We start from the raw sequence: 13,927 nt of genomic DNA on the forward strand, positions 1-13,927 counted from the left end.
GTTAAGCCGACTGTCAACCAACACCCCCAGCCACTACAGGTTTGGGGTTATTTTATTTTCTTTTAGCACTATGTTTCTTTTCCCTTTAAAATGTTCTCCTTTTTTTAGTAAGATACAACTAGGTGCCGTTGTACCGTTATAACATGCACAGTAAATTCAAATTATTAATGCCTTGGCAGCATCATCTCATAACAAATAATTTTGATCCATTATCTAAAATAAACTTTTAATTAAAAGAATATTTGTTTTCTGATGCTAAATATATGACATGTGTGCTTCTGTTGGGCTTTACTGTCTGCCTGAAACGTGAAGCTCAATTAGGAAGTATTTAGGAATGCCCTGCTATGTAGGGTCTGCAATTAATTTTGCCAGGAGTGACGTCTGTCTCTTTGTGGCCTACATTTTAGAAGGAACACACGACCTTCTTTCAAAACTCTACCGTATTTGCTCAAAATTAATAATTTTCCTAACCTTAACAAGAAAGGTTCGCAGGAGCCAGAGCCCAGCTGAAACCTGGATCAAGCTCCAATAAAGATTTCATATAAAATGATGTGTTTTCAAATGCAGTGCATCTTGTTGGTGCTCATCTGGGCAACCCCGACCCTGTGCTGCGCTCTCCCACTGCTCACCACTTACTCTGACGTTTTATATTTAGCTCAGGAGGCTGAAAGCCGTCTCCAGACACTCACCCTCCCTCAGGATCACGCCTGTCAACGTGTGGCTGCCACGAAAACGGGAGGACACCGCCTCCGCGAGGCCCTGTAAGTTTGGTGAGCGGTCTCTGTGCCGTCTTTGAGGGGCTCTAAAGGCAAACAGAGATTTCCCCAACAGCAGTGCACCCAAAGCCACCTTCCCTAATGAGGAGCGCAGACAGGCAGTACATTGGAATATTTTATTTTGACTTTACATGCGGTGTTAAAAACCCAAAGAACGTATTATTTACACATCCACAATACAAGTTTACAAGATATCTATACATGTTAAAGTACTCTATAGTATAGAGCAGCTTCATTTAAGGGTTACTTTTTCTTTATGCCGTACCATTAAAAAAGATACAATCTGCGTTTACCTTTGCACAAATGGATAAAGCATCTTTTATTATTAAATTAACAGAGTAAGGACTAGGTTGAATGTTAGAAATTTCAACATAAATACTGAGAGAACTCACATTACCATCTACAAGGCAGCACAATGTTACAGGAGGTTATCAGGGTTCACATACATTTATCTTTCGGTTTCACACAAGTCTGTATTAATTAATATTGGTAAAGTGAATTCGGATCAGTTTGTGTCTTTTGACAACCGAGTACATTTTTAATAGTTATTAATCTGTAGTGTTTTAGTTGCAAGACAGAAGTGTTTAGGAAGAGAGATCATTGAGTTTTGGATCCAGAGGTCTCGGGAAATAAAACGTCCCTTACAGCCTTACAGGAAAAACGTGACTACTTCTATCCTTTATTCTTTGTTCCGTAACACAGATCCAGTTTTCAGTGACTAACCTTTCCCCCCCTTCCAACACATAAAATAAATCTCCACCGTCTCTGAAACCCATCGCAGTTATTTGCCCTGCTAATTCACGGCCGTTCCTCTGCCATGGTTATTTCTATAGTTATGTTCAATAAACAGTGTGGTAGTGTGTAGTTTGCGAGCTAAAATAGCCATCTGTGTTGAACATCAGCTGCAAGTGGATACTGTAAAACCTACTAAATAGCTCACACAACTTTAGCAGGTGTTCCATTACCCTAGAAACCTCATTTGATTTCGCATTATAACTGTTTGATCCTTCGGAGAGCTGGAGCGGAATGTTTATCATGGTAAGGTGATTTAATGCTGCTGTCTTCTTGGATTGTAGGCTGCCTTTAGTTACCATTAATTATTCTTGCTTTTTTTATCTTTCTTCTTTTTTTATTGTTTTTGGTGCTGTTGAGAGGTTTTACAACTGGCACTCGGGAGATGTGTGCTACAGTGAGAACACTTGACAGATTTATTTTATATTTTTTTTAGTACTTTTATCATCTGCATGAATAAGGCACAAAATGCACAGATTCAGGTAAACTCACACATAGTATTTACAGAATATTGTCATTACCTGCATGACTTTGGAAAAAGAAACAAAACAAAACAAAACAACCCTTACATTACACAACAAAAACAAATTGATTGCACTACTGTTGAGTTTTCACAGACTGCTTCTGCTGGGCCAATTAACGTTGCTTCTTTGTTTATTGACGAGAGTCTATCGGCGTGTAGGGCATTATTAAATGCAACAAAAACCGTAACCTCCTCTAGTTACACAGGCCTTCGCCAAGTGAGTTGGTTATTAGCTGCCCTCAAGGAGAAGTACAGGGGCTCGAGTTCACAGTGGCCAGGTATTGGATGGAGGCACTGTGGAAACACAGTAAAACTCCCCCCCCCGTTCCAGCCCAAAACACTGGATTTGAAATGCACAGCTCTGAATCAATAGCAGCATAACAGAGTTATGGAGGATTAAATGCACTCTTTCACTGGGTGACCGTTTGATCGAGGCGTTACCGTTCAGGAGGGTTCAGAGATGCGCAGGTCACCCTCAGCCGTCCCCAACCTGAACCCAACGGGCTGCAGCCGGCAGAGTCATCTGTTTGTTCAGTCATGCTCCATGTAAACAACTCCATAGCATAAGAGATGCAATGGGAATCTAAGGACATCCTAGTGCGTACAGCACACACGCACACCCACGCGCACGCACAGCTTCACCCGTGGCACAAACAAAATGCCACACGTGGAGAGAAGAAATAATGATGCTACAGTTGGGCCAGAGACTGAATTCCAGCAAATTGATTATTAACCCAGGTACTCATCGAGACATTACCGTTTTCTGACAGTTGTGCAAGAGGCAAGGTGAATGCATACATATTAAAATGTTCACATTTAATGGGAAGGACCACGCTTAATGGCAGTCTAAAATGGAACCCATTTTTTTCAAGTATTTGCTTACTGATTTTTGTTTTCCCCCCATGAACTTCTCTTTAGCTATTTAGAACAGTAAAGTAGCCCCCACCCCATTGTGCTACATGTCTCCTTAGCTCCAAACAAAAGAAATGTAATGACCAGCACTTTCCTTTGTTTCTGTTTTGTTTTGTGTACGCTCCTAGCAAGTACATGGAGTCTTGCTGTGGCTACACGTGGCAAGACACAGATGTTGCTGAAGTAAAGACAGTTTCTTTGGCCACTTTGTTCTCTTTAATAACAAGCAAGTCTCTGTCTTATGTGTCTACCACAACATCATCTCACAACCTGCACGGGTCAACGCCACGCTCATTTTAGCACAGACAAGTCCTAGTAGCTGTATTTGTTCAGTGGTCTGACCGACGTTGTCTGAGGAACAAATGAGGGTTTTGGTGGCACGTCAGGTTTTAGGGAGGGTGTCCGCTTTATTCCTGTGCGAGGAAGGGTGCCGTTGCTCGTGTAACTGCTCTGCCTGGACAAGGAAGGCTGGAGGTGAACGCTGACGGGCGTCCCTTGCATGTAGTCCATCTTTGTGCCTGCCGTGGGAGGCACGTACCCCCCGCGATTAATACTGGGCTGTCTGGACAACAAAACACCATTCGGTGAGTTTAAGTTTTTAGGAAGGGCAGATATCGAGTGCCTCTGTGAAGAATTTTTGTGATAACCTCTCTGCCTTTCCAAAGAGGTCATTGGTACTGCAGGAGTGGTGGGAACGTCCACTCGTTTTGTGGGGCTGTTTCTCGGAAGGGTTGATGGAGGAGAGTATAAAGATGCCTCCCTGTTGGGAACCTTGGGTGGGATCTCTGACATATTTCCCATTGGATCCAGCATTAAAGTCTGGTGGGCCACTTGAATATCTCCCATAATTGCTTTGGGATTCGTAGTAGTTTCATTTAAGTGTTTCAGAAAATCGTTCAGGGTGTTCCTGGAATCAACGGATCTCCTGTGGTCTCTTTTGCTGGATGGTTTTGTAAGTGGATGATCCAAATGCTGCATCTTTTTGTCTGCCTTGTGCGCGTTAGAATTTGAGAAAGACGTATTGTAATCATGGGTGGCATTGGGAAGGACGATAGCACTGGGAATATGTCCGTGGCTTAGAGGAGAGTGAGGTGGAGGACTGGAAGGAAAAAACTGAGGGCTTTTTAGTGGGGTTTCCTTTCGCGAGGCATTGAGGTTACCGTGCGCTTTGTCCGACTGACTCTTCATGGCCTGCAGAGTCTTTTGTTGAAGAACTGGTGTCGATTCAGGGGTCGGAAGCGCAGCTAATTCCGGAGGCTGGCCCCTGTGGTCCATCATCATGGACTTGGTGTCACCGTTCGGTGGCATCTCCTTCCTGCTGGTCAAGAGGTTTGTGTACAGCTTGGGTGAATCGATGTTTTGTTGGTACTCCTTGACGGGACTGTCAAACAGCCCGTTCAGCTTAGCAAAGCTCCCACTGGAGTCAGTGCAGGACTGAGCCGACTCTGCATCTTTGTGTATTTTCCTGGACTTCCGCACAAATAGATCCCGGTAACAGTAAACGGCCACTCCCGCAATAAAGGCTCCCAGGACAAAAGCGGCAAAGACACAAGTGATTAGGACATTCATATGCACCATTTGGTTGGACTCTCCCGATTGCACTTCCCACCTCACACCTGCAAAAGACAGGCAGTATATCATAAATCCACACGCACTGCGGACCGACACGCTGCAGAAGCAGCAGCCTCCCTCAGGAAGTGTTTGCTCGGTGTCTGTCAGTGCTCTGTGTCTCGTGTTAGTGTGGCTCAGCTGGATCCTGCAATCTACAGCACTGCTGAACGCCAAGGATTGTATGCATAAAAAGGACCATGGGAACACTGAGCAGTCTAAATGAAGGCTGTCCGTTTTCTCTGGTAACGAGGAATGCTTCTTGAAGCATCGCTCCTCATACTACGTCTGGTTTAGCCTGTCCCCAAATTTTCTTTAAGGCTCATAAAGAGGGGCCTGTATGTCATTAACATTAACGACTTCTGCTGGAAAATTGAGGTTAGAAGGTGCCACTGGGCCAGACAGCAATTAATAACTCATGGATGGATTTCTCTCTCAATTTTCTGCCCAACTCATAAATCAGTATCAAAAGAGAGGCAGGATTATGCAAATATTGTGTAAAACTGTGTAATGTCCACACTGCGTTGCTATCACCGTGCTAACGTAATGGGGTGCACAATTTGTGAACCAGTCGCCCACAGTCGCTGCCCTCGGACTGGCGCACCCTGCGTTATGTGAGCGTACAAGTCTTGAAGTTCAAGATTATGTCATTCGATTAAAGCACTGGTTTTTTTTCCTTTCTTTTAGGCAATAATGAACATAAATACTTGCATAACATTTAAAAACCACAACTTGTAAGGTTAAGTTATTAGCGAATGTTAAAATTTAGACAACTTTTAGCTTAGTCTAAGTGGAATATTGGATTAGTTCTTTTATTTGTGTATTAGCAAGCTCCTTTGGTTTCTGAGATTTTTAAAGCAACCACAGACATCTTGCAGCTAAGACAATGTTAGTTTTTAACGCAAGTAATTCTGCTACCTATCCCAAGGGATGTTAAAATGAAAGAGCAAGAGGGAAGGAACAGATTCACTTTTGTTACAGGCAAGGCCTTCGAACATCGTTAATGTTCAGGGTTATAGGTTTTAATGGCACTGTGCAGAAGGAGAAAGAAAACAGGAGTAAAGTTCACTAACAGCTATGACACAAAATGTGGTTCAGAACCAAGAGCAAATGGTAACAAAAGCTTAAAACGAAAAATAACCGCAACAAATTAAAATGACAAATGCACCGCCATAACGGCTGATAGGAAACCTGATATGTTTTGGCGAATGGTAATAAAACACAAATGGTTTTTGGCTGGCGAGGTTTTCAGTAAATGCAGAACTGTGCAAACATGTCTGTCACCAGGCTATTCTGTGTACTGGTGAGGACTGGTGCTAAGTTATGGGATTGGAAGCTTCTCAGTCCTTTGGTTGACTGCAATAGTCTTACTGAATTAAAGGCTTTTTTGCCATAAGAGCCTAAGCAAAGGCTCACGTAGCAGAAGGAGCGGCTGCAGAAAGGTGAATCACATGCAGAATATGCGTGTCTCTCTGTGTACTGAGAGAGATCATCTGTAGACAGATGAGCGTACCCAGAGAATAAAAATTCAGCACATCCTTACTCAGAGCTGACCCACGGCCTTCAGAACCACGCTGCAGGCAGGGTTTGGGCTGTGCCCAGACTGCACAGATAATGCACAGATCTGTCATGGAGCTGAGCTTCCTTTGCTGGCCCACACCCCTCCTCCATCAAAAATAACCCCAAAAAAATCCCCACCCACAAACCAAACATAAAAAACCCAACAAAGTTATTTTAAGTAACCACTCATGAGGACTGAGGGTCTTACCCAAACCAGACTGGTTTGGAAACAGCCACCAGAGGTGCAGGTAAGGCTTGAATGTAGTTTTCACTAATGCAGCCAGAACTCCCACTGACTTTAATGGGAGCTCTGGCGCACCCCAGGAATAAAAGGCTGAGCTTATTATCTGTGTTTCCCATTATAAGCTCTAAGCAGCACTTTCTCCACTGGAAAAGTAGGTATGAAAAACATGATTGCACTGTCTGCATATTCACAGGAAATGGGTGTAAAATAGAGCCCGACAATCATGGCTGTTACATGTGAGCCTTAGACAACGCTGAGACTATCAGGTTTCCATTCAGCTGCAATGTATTCCCTGGTAAGGCCTTACCCTTTGGGACACCTGATAATGGATCAGAATAATCAGAAGTGTTTGGGTCATCTTGAACTACAAATTTCCGAGAGCCAGTCACTTTAGGTTTCCAGGAACCAATCACTTTAGGTGATATAACTGGGATACTTGCCATTGTGGTAATGGAAGCTGAGGAGAACTCCATGTCTGTGGTGGCAAACAGATTTTTATTAATGTGTATTACAGTCAGGCTTCCCTCACTGCTTCACGGCACATCTAAGCTATAGCTGGAGACAGCATTTAATGGGAGTTACACGTCAGGGCAAAATGTGACTCCCCACACTCTGCAGAAGTACAGAGGGCCGATTAAAACCAACTGGGTCAAAATTTTAAGCACCAAAAAATACATTAAGACATCAACAGCTGCTAGCCAAAAAAGCCAGAGAAGTCAAACAGGAAAGCAGCGCAGAGGTTAAAGTAAGCAACTGGTGGAGGCGAAAAGCACAACTTATTCTACTTAATTGCTAGGCTCTTCACTGGCGACAACGCACTCGGCTGCCTTTTAAACACCTTCAAAAAAACCAAAAAAGAAGTTACTTGGAAAGACACCCGCTCATGACAGGTTACGCCTGAGAAACCAGATCAGCTCCATTAGCGCTGTTATGGTAGACCAGGAACTGCTGAATGAGCCATTTCTACAGGTGGAGATGAAAGGAGTGTTTTTAACCTCTATTTTGTAATGGTTCCCAGGGAAAAATGTTGCACGGGTTCTGGCTCCTCTGCAGTGCATTTGCTGAGCAGAACCACCGTAGCCTACGTGAAAATGCGCACAAGGAGGAAACAACTCGAACTGGGTCTGCAATCCAAAATACTTCGCACACTGGAGTATCCTGTGTTCACTGTCCCTGTAGGTTTAGGCATGAATGTCTACAGCTCGAGATCTGACTGAGAAAGGTACTTCAAAAGCACGCTCATTCAGGACTTGAAAGTGAGTTTCGGTTGTATCTGTGTCCTAAAATATCACTTTGAAAATTCAGTTGATAAAGCAAACGCTCATGCAAGTGAGGTGGCGTTTCCATGTAGCACAGATTTGTTCTGCTTTCCTAAGTGAGTCTCTCAACTTACACGATGGGTAAATATATCTGGGAAGTGTTTGTCTCAAGCATTGCTTCTTGCCAAGTTACAGAAGTGCAGACAGCATCAGAAACCAAACCACAAACTGATGTTCTTGTTGCGCTCTTACAAATTTAGCATACAAATAGATTATTTTCATATTTGTCAGCCAGAAAGGTGGCCTTGATTTGAAAGCAGAGACCAAGATCCAGGAGCAAAGACTGGAAAGTAAGGGCTTGGTCTTGCTCCTGTTGAAGTCAACACAGGTTCTGCTTTTGAGTTCAACAGAGGAGCACTGGGTCCTGTCTTCCCGAACGCCAGGGGCTGATGGTGAAAACACTATTAGAAAAACCACGGAAGGAGAAAAGGATGTGAAAGTCCACCTGACAACCACGCGTAAAGCTTTTTCTTAGCCACCTTTGTCTACACAAGCCCTCATTCAGCTACACGGTTCGTGACGTTATATCTTTTCCATTAGCACAAACTACTTAAAACATTTCAAAAATATGGAAATACACATTTCAGAAAATGTGTATTTGTGCAAAAAGCTTGCTGGGAAAGAAGGAGAGGAGGAAAGGAGAGGTAAGGAGGGAGATGATGAAACTCTGCCATTCATCTACTAGAGATGACCAAGAGGGGCATTCACAAATGCATGGCTGGGGATCGAGAGTAAAGCTTAGTGGACTTTCGTGCAGTGAAGATGTCATCTATGTTAATCAGGCTCTTTAATAAAAGATGTCTCAATAAATAATGAGCTGTTAACATGCGGCTACACAGGGTGAAGTGCTGAGTGAGAAGAGTCTGGCTATCTTTACCATCAGTGGGAACATGAGTCAAAGCACAAAAATGGAGGACTGCCAACTGTGCAAAAGGAAGGAAAAAAGGGCTGAAAATGCTGAACTGAAGGAAAGTAAAGGTCATTAATTCAAAAAAATTAAAAAAAACTAACCAGATGTTGGGTCGCCAAATATTTTGTAATCTGGTGTGGCTGTAGTAGGCAAAATTTCTAAAAGAATTAAAGGAACAAGTAATCAGTAAAAAGTAACAAAAAGAAAGCAAAAGATCTCAAACCTGAGTAATGGGAAATAAAAATTAAAATATTACTGGTTACAAAAAAATAAATTCTTCAGTACTTTGCTGTAGCCCCCACATAGCTGTAAACTGGCGAAGCAAAAACAAAACTCTGCCACCCAGGACCAAAAAGCTCAGTTCTGTGAACATCCACAGTAACACCAGGTGATGTGTTCATCGTGCTACCGAAAGGCTCATCATAAATTTAACATCCATAGTGACGTGTGGCCACAGCCCACGGCTGAGACATCGCAAACGAGCAGCAGCGACTGGGCCTTACCGTGGCAGTCCCCGAGCTGCGCTGTGTTGCCGTATTCAACATCCTGCACGTACCCTCCGGTGCTGTGGTTGTATGAAACAAACAAAGAGAACCTGCAATTAACAGTATGAGTAGGGAAACGAATGGAAGCAGCAAATGGAAACAGAGACAAGAACCAGTGTATGGCCCAAACAACCCTCTTACAAAAGGCACGAGTTAGTTATAACCAGGCTCTAAAAACTACATAGGTGCTTATGCCAGGAAATAGAAAAATAATCCCTTTTTTTTCCGGCAACTTCAGCATGTCCTCTACATTGGTCAAGCTCTTGGTTTTAGATACAACTGCCCAATTATACCAGTTAAAGTCTGCACTGGCCTGCTACAAAGGCCTCTTTTTAAGATACAGCTGCTAATGCACTGTATATTACAGACTGGATTTGTGCAAAATGCCTTTGGTATGCATATACATCAGTCGAGCTCCAGCGTGGAGGCAAATTCGTACTCTTTTCCCACTGTGAATCCTGTGCTTTCATATTTGCAACTGCCTGTGCCCGGGCCGTGAGCATGCCTGGGAGGGGATGCTGCGTAATGTCCTCTCTGAGCTGCAATTTCTTGCTTTCCTGCTTCCAACTGCTCTTCCTACAGCTCTGCTCGTCCTCCCACACACATGTAAAACTCCCACTGAAAGCAAGTCTTCACCTAGAGATTGCAGAATTGGGCCGGACTTCAGCATCCTGGTCTCTCACGTGTACAGTACACTGAGAAACCAGCCCTAAAAAAGGGCAATTTATTAACCGAGTGCAAGGGAACAGGCACAGGCTATGAGCTCACAAAGCCTATGTAGAGGTGCTGGGCTCATCTGAAAAGCCGTACTTACAGCATGCCTGGTGTCACTCTTCCACACGCCTCGCCATCCAACCAGCCGCAGTACGGGTCCCGTGAAGCAATACATGCCCTTGCAAGAGAAAAACCCCAAAGAATCATGAATTTTTTACTTCCTTCCCAAGAGATGCTGATGCCCTTCCTTTAAGAGGGAGTTCAGGAACGGGGCCATACTTTTTACAAGACCCGTGGCGGTCGCAGCGGCTCAGGGGGATTCTAACGACGCAGCTGGAGAACGCCACGAACAGAGCATGGTGGTCTCTGTCCAGCTGGAGGGAGATGACTCTTCTGTCCTCCTCGCTCTCAGCGTTACATCTGTTCAGCAAAAACAATGCGAAGCCGTTATTGTAGTAACTGCACTATTTTTTGCAGCGCTTATACTTCGTTTGATTTGTTCATCGTCTGTGTAGATACCGAAAAGAGACTATTTACAAACATAAATGTAACTTACTAGTCTTTGCTGAGCAATTCCTAAACAAACCTACGAGTTATCAAACGCCAGCTTCTGGCCCGTATTTACAGCCAGGTGACAATTTTGCTGAATCACGCAGGAACAAAATCTATTTCCTTTGTTCTCTCAGTCAGCACAAAGATCTCGACAGAGCAGCACAGAGTCCTCTATTGGACGCCTGTAGAGTCTCATTGGAATGCTTCCATCCCCAAATTCCTTGTGCCAGAATAAACACGTTTAAAATGATTAGATGTAGCTTATACATTATTGGTCACTCTTGAGAAACCCTCCAGATAAGCTCACAGCATTTATTTCCAACAGCAGCAGATAGTTCTGACGTTTCATATTCAGGAAGAAGTGCATCTGCTTGTGGAAGAACCAGATTGGTATCGCTGACGTCTGGAGCGGAATCAGGTTGTTCACTCGACCCATGCAAAATGGCAAGTGGTCAAATATTTTCAGGTTATTCAACATGACGAACACCGTGAAATGACAAACAAGTGGTGATGTTGGTGATAATGAGTTGGGTTTCGTTTACCATATTTTTTTTTAGCTAGATACCAAGAACTAGATGAAGAGCTTAGATGTTCTGGTAACACTTACTTTGCATGATTGTAAGCTTCAATCTCTTCCAGTAATACGCTGTCATTCAAAGAAAAGGGTCTGGTCTTTGCCAAGATTTTAAGTACTACTCCTGCTTCAGAGCCAACAAATATGACTGTGTAGTTCTGGTAGGGTCCAGCAGCGTGGTCCACAGCGATTGCTGTCAATCTGTATCTGTCAAGACCAAAGAGCGGGTCAGTAACAGCGCGTTCTCTTGTTCTCCTTCTCACACGCGCTGTTTGTGAACGGTGTCGTACCTGACACGTGTTTTGGTAAACCAGGGCTCCTCAATGACCGAGGGAACGGCTGAATCCATCAAAGGATGAGATTTGATGAAGGACAGTGTTTCGTCTGGGAAATCAATGGAGGTTTTGTAAGCCTCTGCTAGGCCGTGTTTTGCACAGCAGCCAGGTCTGAAAGGAGAACAACATCGTTTTCCTCTTGGTATTTTAGTTAATGAGAGAAGGCAGCCTGCTAATGAGCATCCTTATGGTTGAAGTGCACAGCTCTGCTTTGTTTTTTACCTGACAAGACGCTCAAGAGTGCAGCTGGTTTCAGATAGGTCTTTACAAGGACGGTATTATGGCACCACGAGTAAAAACCTTTTACCTTGGCTTTGGTACTTTGTCCTCAGGTACAGCTGTCCAAACAGAGTCAGGAGTCTTTTGTTCTTTAAATCTCCCTTTGAAGACTTTCTCAATGTCTTCCATGCTGAAAGCACACACTGCCGAGCCAGGGATGCTGCAGAATTCAAAGAACAGTTGTGAGAACCCAGACTGCAGTGGCACCAACCTCGGTGGAAGAGACAACCAGAGAGCTACCTGAGACAACCAGAGAGCTACCTGAGACAATCAGAGAGCTACCTGAGACAACCAGAGAGCCACCTGAGACAACCAGAGAGCTACCTTAGACAACCAGAGAGCTACCTTAGACAACCAGAGAGCCACCTGAGACAACCAGAGAGCTACCTTAGACAACCAGAGAGCTACCTGAGACAATCAGAGAGCTACCTTAGACAACCAGAGAGCCACCTGAGACAACCAGAGAGCTACCTTAGACAACCAGAGAGCTACCTTAGACAATCAGAGAGCTACCTTAGACAACCAGAGAGCTACCTTAGACGTATGGCTGCTCGTCTCTCACCTGTTGAGCTGTGTGGTGAATACGCCGACCACCGTGGGGACTCCGTTGATTTCTATGATGTCTGTGACAGACTGCAGGACATCGAAGTAGAAGAATGAATCCCCGGGAACTGAGCAGTTGAGCCGAGCTTTCAGGAAGGATGTCCAATGTTTTTCCAGGACTCTTTGGGACCCCCCCATGTCATTTTTACATATGCGTGCCACACGGGAATACACGGCCTTTGAAGGGAAAAAAAAACAACAGGAAAAGGGAGGAAGTCTTGAAAGATGCAAGGAAAATAGTGCTCAACTCTGAGCTGTTAATAAAACACCAAAGATAATTTTGGTAACAGGAAGCTGACATTTATCTGCACAGAAAAGATGAAAGCAAATGGTGTTCAGTTTGTAGTGCACAGGCATCTTAATGTATCACCAAGCAAATGCAACTCTGCAGCTTGGCCCACCCTTTTTTCTCCTTCAAAATCATATTGTTAGTGAGATTTAAAGACTTTAATTAACCACGTGTAAAGGATTTAATAATTTATTATAGAATATCCTTCCACACTGAGGCATGAGCATTATACTCTGTAGTGGCATGACTGAATTATTCAATATCCAGGGACATTAGAGAAACTTCTTTGAAACTCTTCCTTTTGTGTCGTTTTCTTTTGTTTCTTTAATAAGCATGAAAAAAACCTTCAGATTTTCCATTACTCGCCACAAGCGTTAAGGCAACAGCGATACTAAAAGATACCGGTAGCGAGCCCGCCTAACAGCAAGGCCCAGGGAACAGAAACAACTTTCTGGTTGAAGAATGCACTGCTGTGTTTCTCCTCCCTCCCCACCTCATAACTGATAATGATGGGAAAACCGTGCAAACTCCGTACTAGGCCCTACTCCACAGCGCAAACTTGTTCCTAACGCTGTTTTAGGACGACCTCGCTCTGCTACGACTCAGGCAGCTCGCTGTGGCCATACCTACCTTGCCCAGATTATTGTGCTCTACAGCAATTTCTCGGAAGAAGAAATACACGTAGTTCCCGTATTCTATGGCGTGGAGGAAGTGTGGTTCTGTAGGAAGGAGCAAGGAGAAGGTTACTTCAGAACTACTCGATCTGCACGCGACACTGGCGACTCTGAGACTTTGCAGCTTCTCCACAAGTCCATGCCAGCTAACACGAGCTCCAGTCTTCCAGATACTTTAGGATGTCTGAATCTGGGAGCTTCAAAGAACCTGAAGTCTTTAATGTTGGCCAATGGGCGGTAAAAAGGTCTCAGAGGAACCGCATTTCAGCTGAGATGTTTATTTTGTTTATTTTGGATTCATTCATTGACGTATTTAACAAAAATTCTGGTTTATTTGTATTAAACCGCTATTTTGTTGTAATCACACTGTATTGAAAGCTGCACATACGTTGACATCGTAGCATAGGTGTAAAGAATTCTAGCTGAGAATTACCTGAATGCCCTCTGTGCCACTGAAATGACATTTGCCAAGTGTATGGGAAAATGCTCCCCCAAATTACCTTTTATCCATTTGGAATCGTACTTTATTGTTCTTAGGGCAGATCCATCCCCCATGCTGCGATAAATAACGGCATCGCTTGCCAGGAAATCTGCTACTGTTGCCGAATACAATTTTCCATCTAAAAGGGAAGTTGAAAACATGGCATGGAGAGTCCTTTGATAATCGACGGAATTCTGACTCGCCTGCGTTTCCCCCATTCCTTCACTGCCGCTCTTC

At 43.9% G+C, this 13,927-nt stretch overlaps 1 protein-coding gene across 5 annotated transcripts in view; it reads right to left on the minus strand.

The window, feature by feature from the left end:
• Positions 1-1,215: 1,215 nt before the first annotated feature.
• Positions 1,216-13,927, minus strand: part of SEMA6D (sema domain, transmembrane domain (TM), and cytoplasmic domain, (semaphorin) 6D) — a 14,840-nt gene continuing 2,128 nt past the window's right edge. Inside the window, exons 7-18 of one of the 5 annotated variants that reach the window (XM_010181228.1) lie at positions 13,710-13,829; positions 13,166-13,254; positions 12,206-12,423; positions 11,672-11,803; positions 11,320-11,475; positions 11,063-11,236; positions 10,183-10,323; positions 10,004-10,081; positions 9,148-9,209; positions 8,746-8,802; positions 6,723-6,890; positions 1,216-4,619 (exon numbers count right to left, since the gene is read on the minus strand). In XM_010181228.1, the coding sequence (XP_010179530.1) occupies positions 3,316-4,619; positions 6,723-6,890; positions 8,746-8,802; positions 9,148-9,209; positions 10,004-10,081; positions 10,183-10,323; positions 11,063-11,236; positions 11,320-11,475; positions 11,672-11,803; positions 12,206-12,423; positions 13,166-13,254; positions 13,710-13,829 (2,699 nt within the window). In that variant the 3' untranslated portion in view covers positions 1,216-3,315. Of the gene's footprint in view, positions 4,620-6,722; positions 6,891-8,745; positions 8,803-9,147; positions 9,240-10,003; positions 10,082-10,182; positions 10,324-11,062; positions 11,237-11,319; positions 11,476-11,671; positions 11,804-12,205; positions 12,424-13,165; positions 13,255-13,709; positions 13,830-13,927 lie in introns of all 5 variants that reach the window. The other 4 variants (XM_010181227.1, XM_010181229.1, XM_010181231.1 and 1 more) reach the window with 4 other exon arrangements.

The sequence above is a fragment of the Mesitornis unicolor genome, unplaced genomic scaffold (assembly GCF_000695765.1).
Source record: "Mesitornis unicolor isolate BGI_N332 unplaced genomic scaffold, ASM69576v1 scaffold223, whole genome shotgun sequence".
NCBI lineage: Eukaryota > Metazoa > Chordata > Aves > Mesitornithiformes > Mesitornithidae > Mesitornis > Mesitornis unicolor.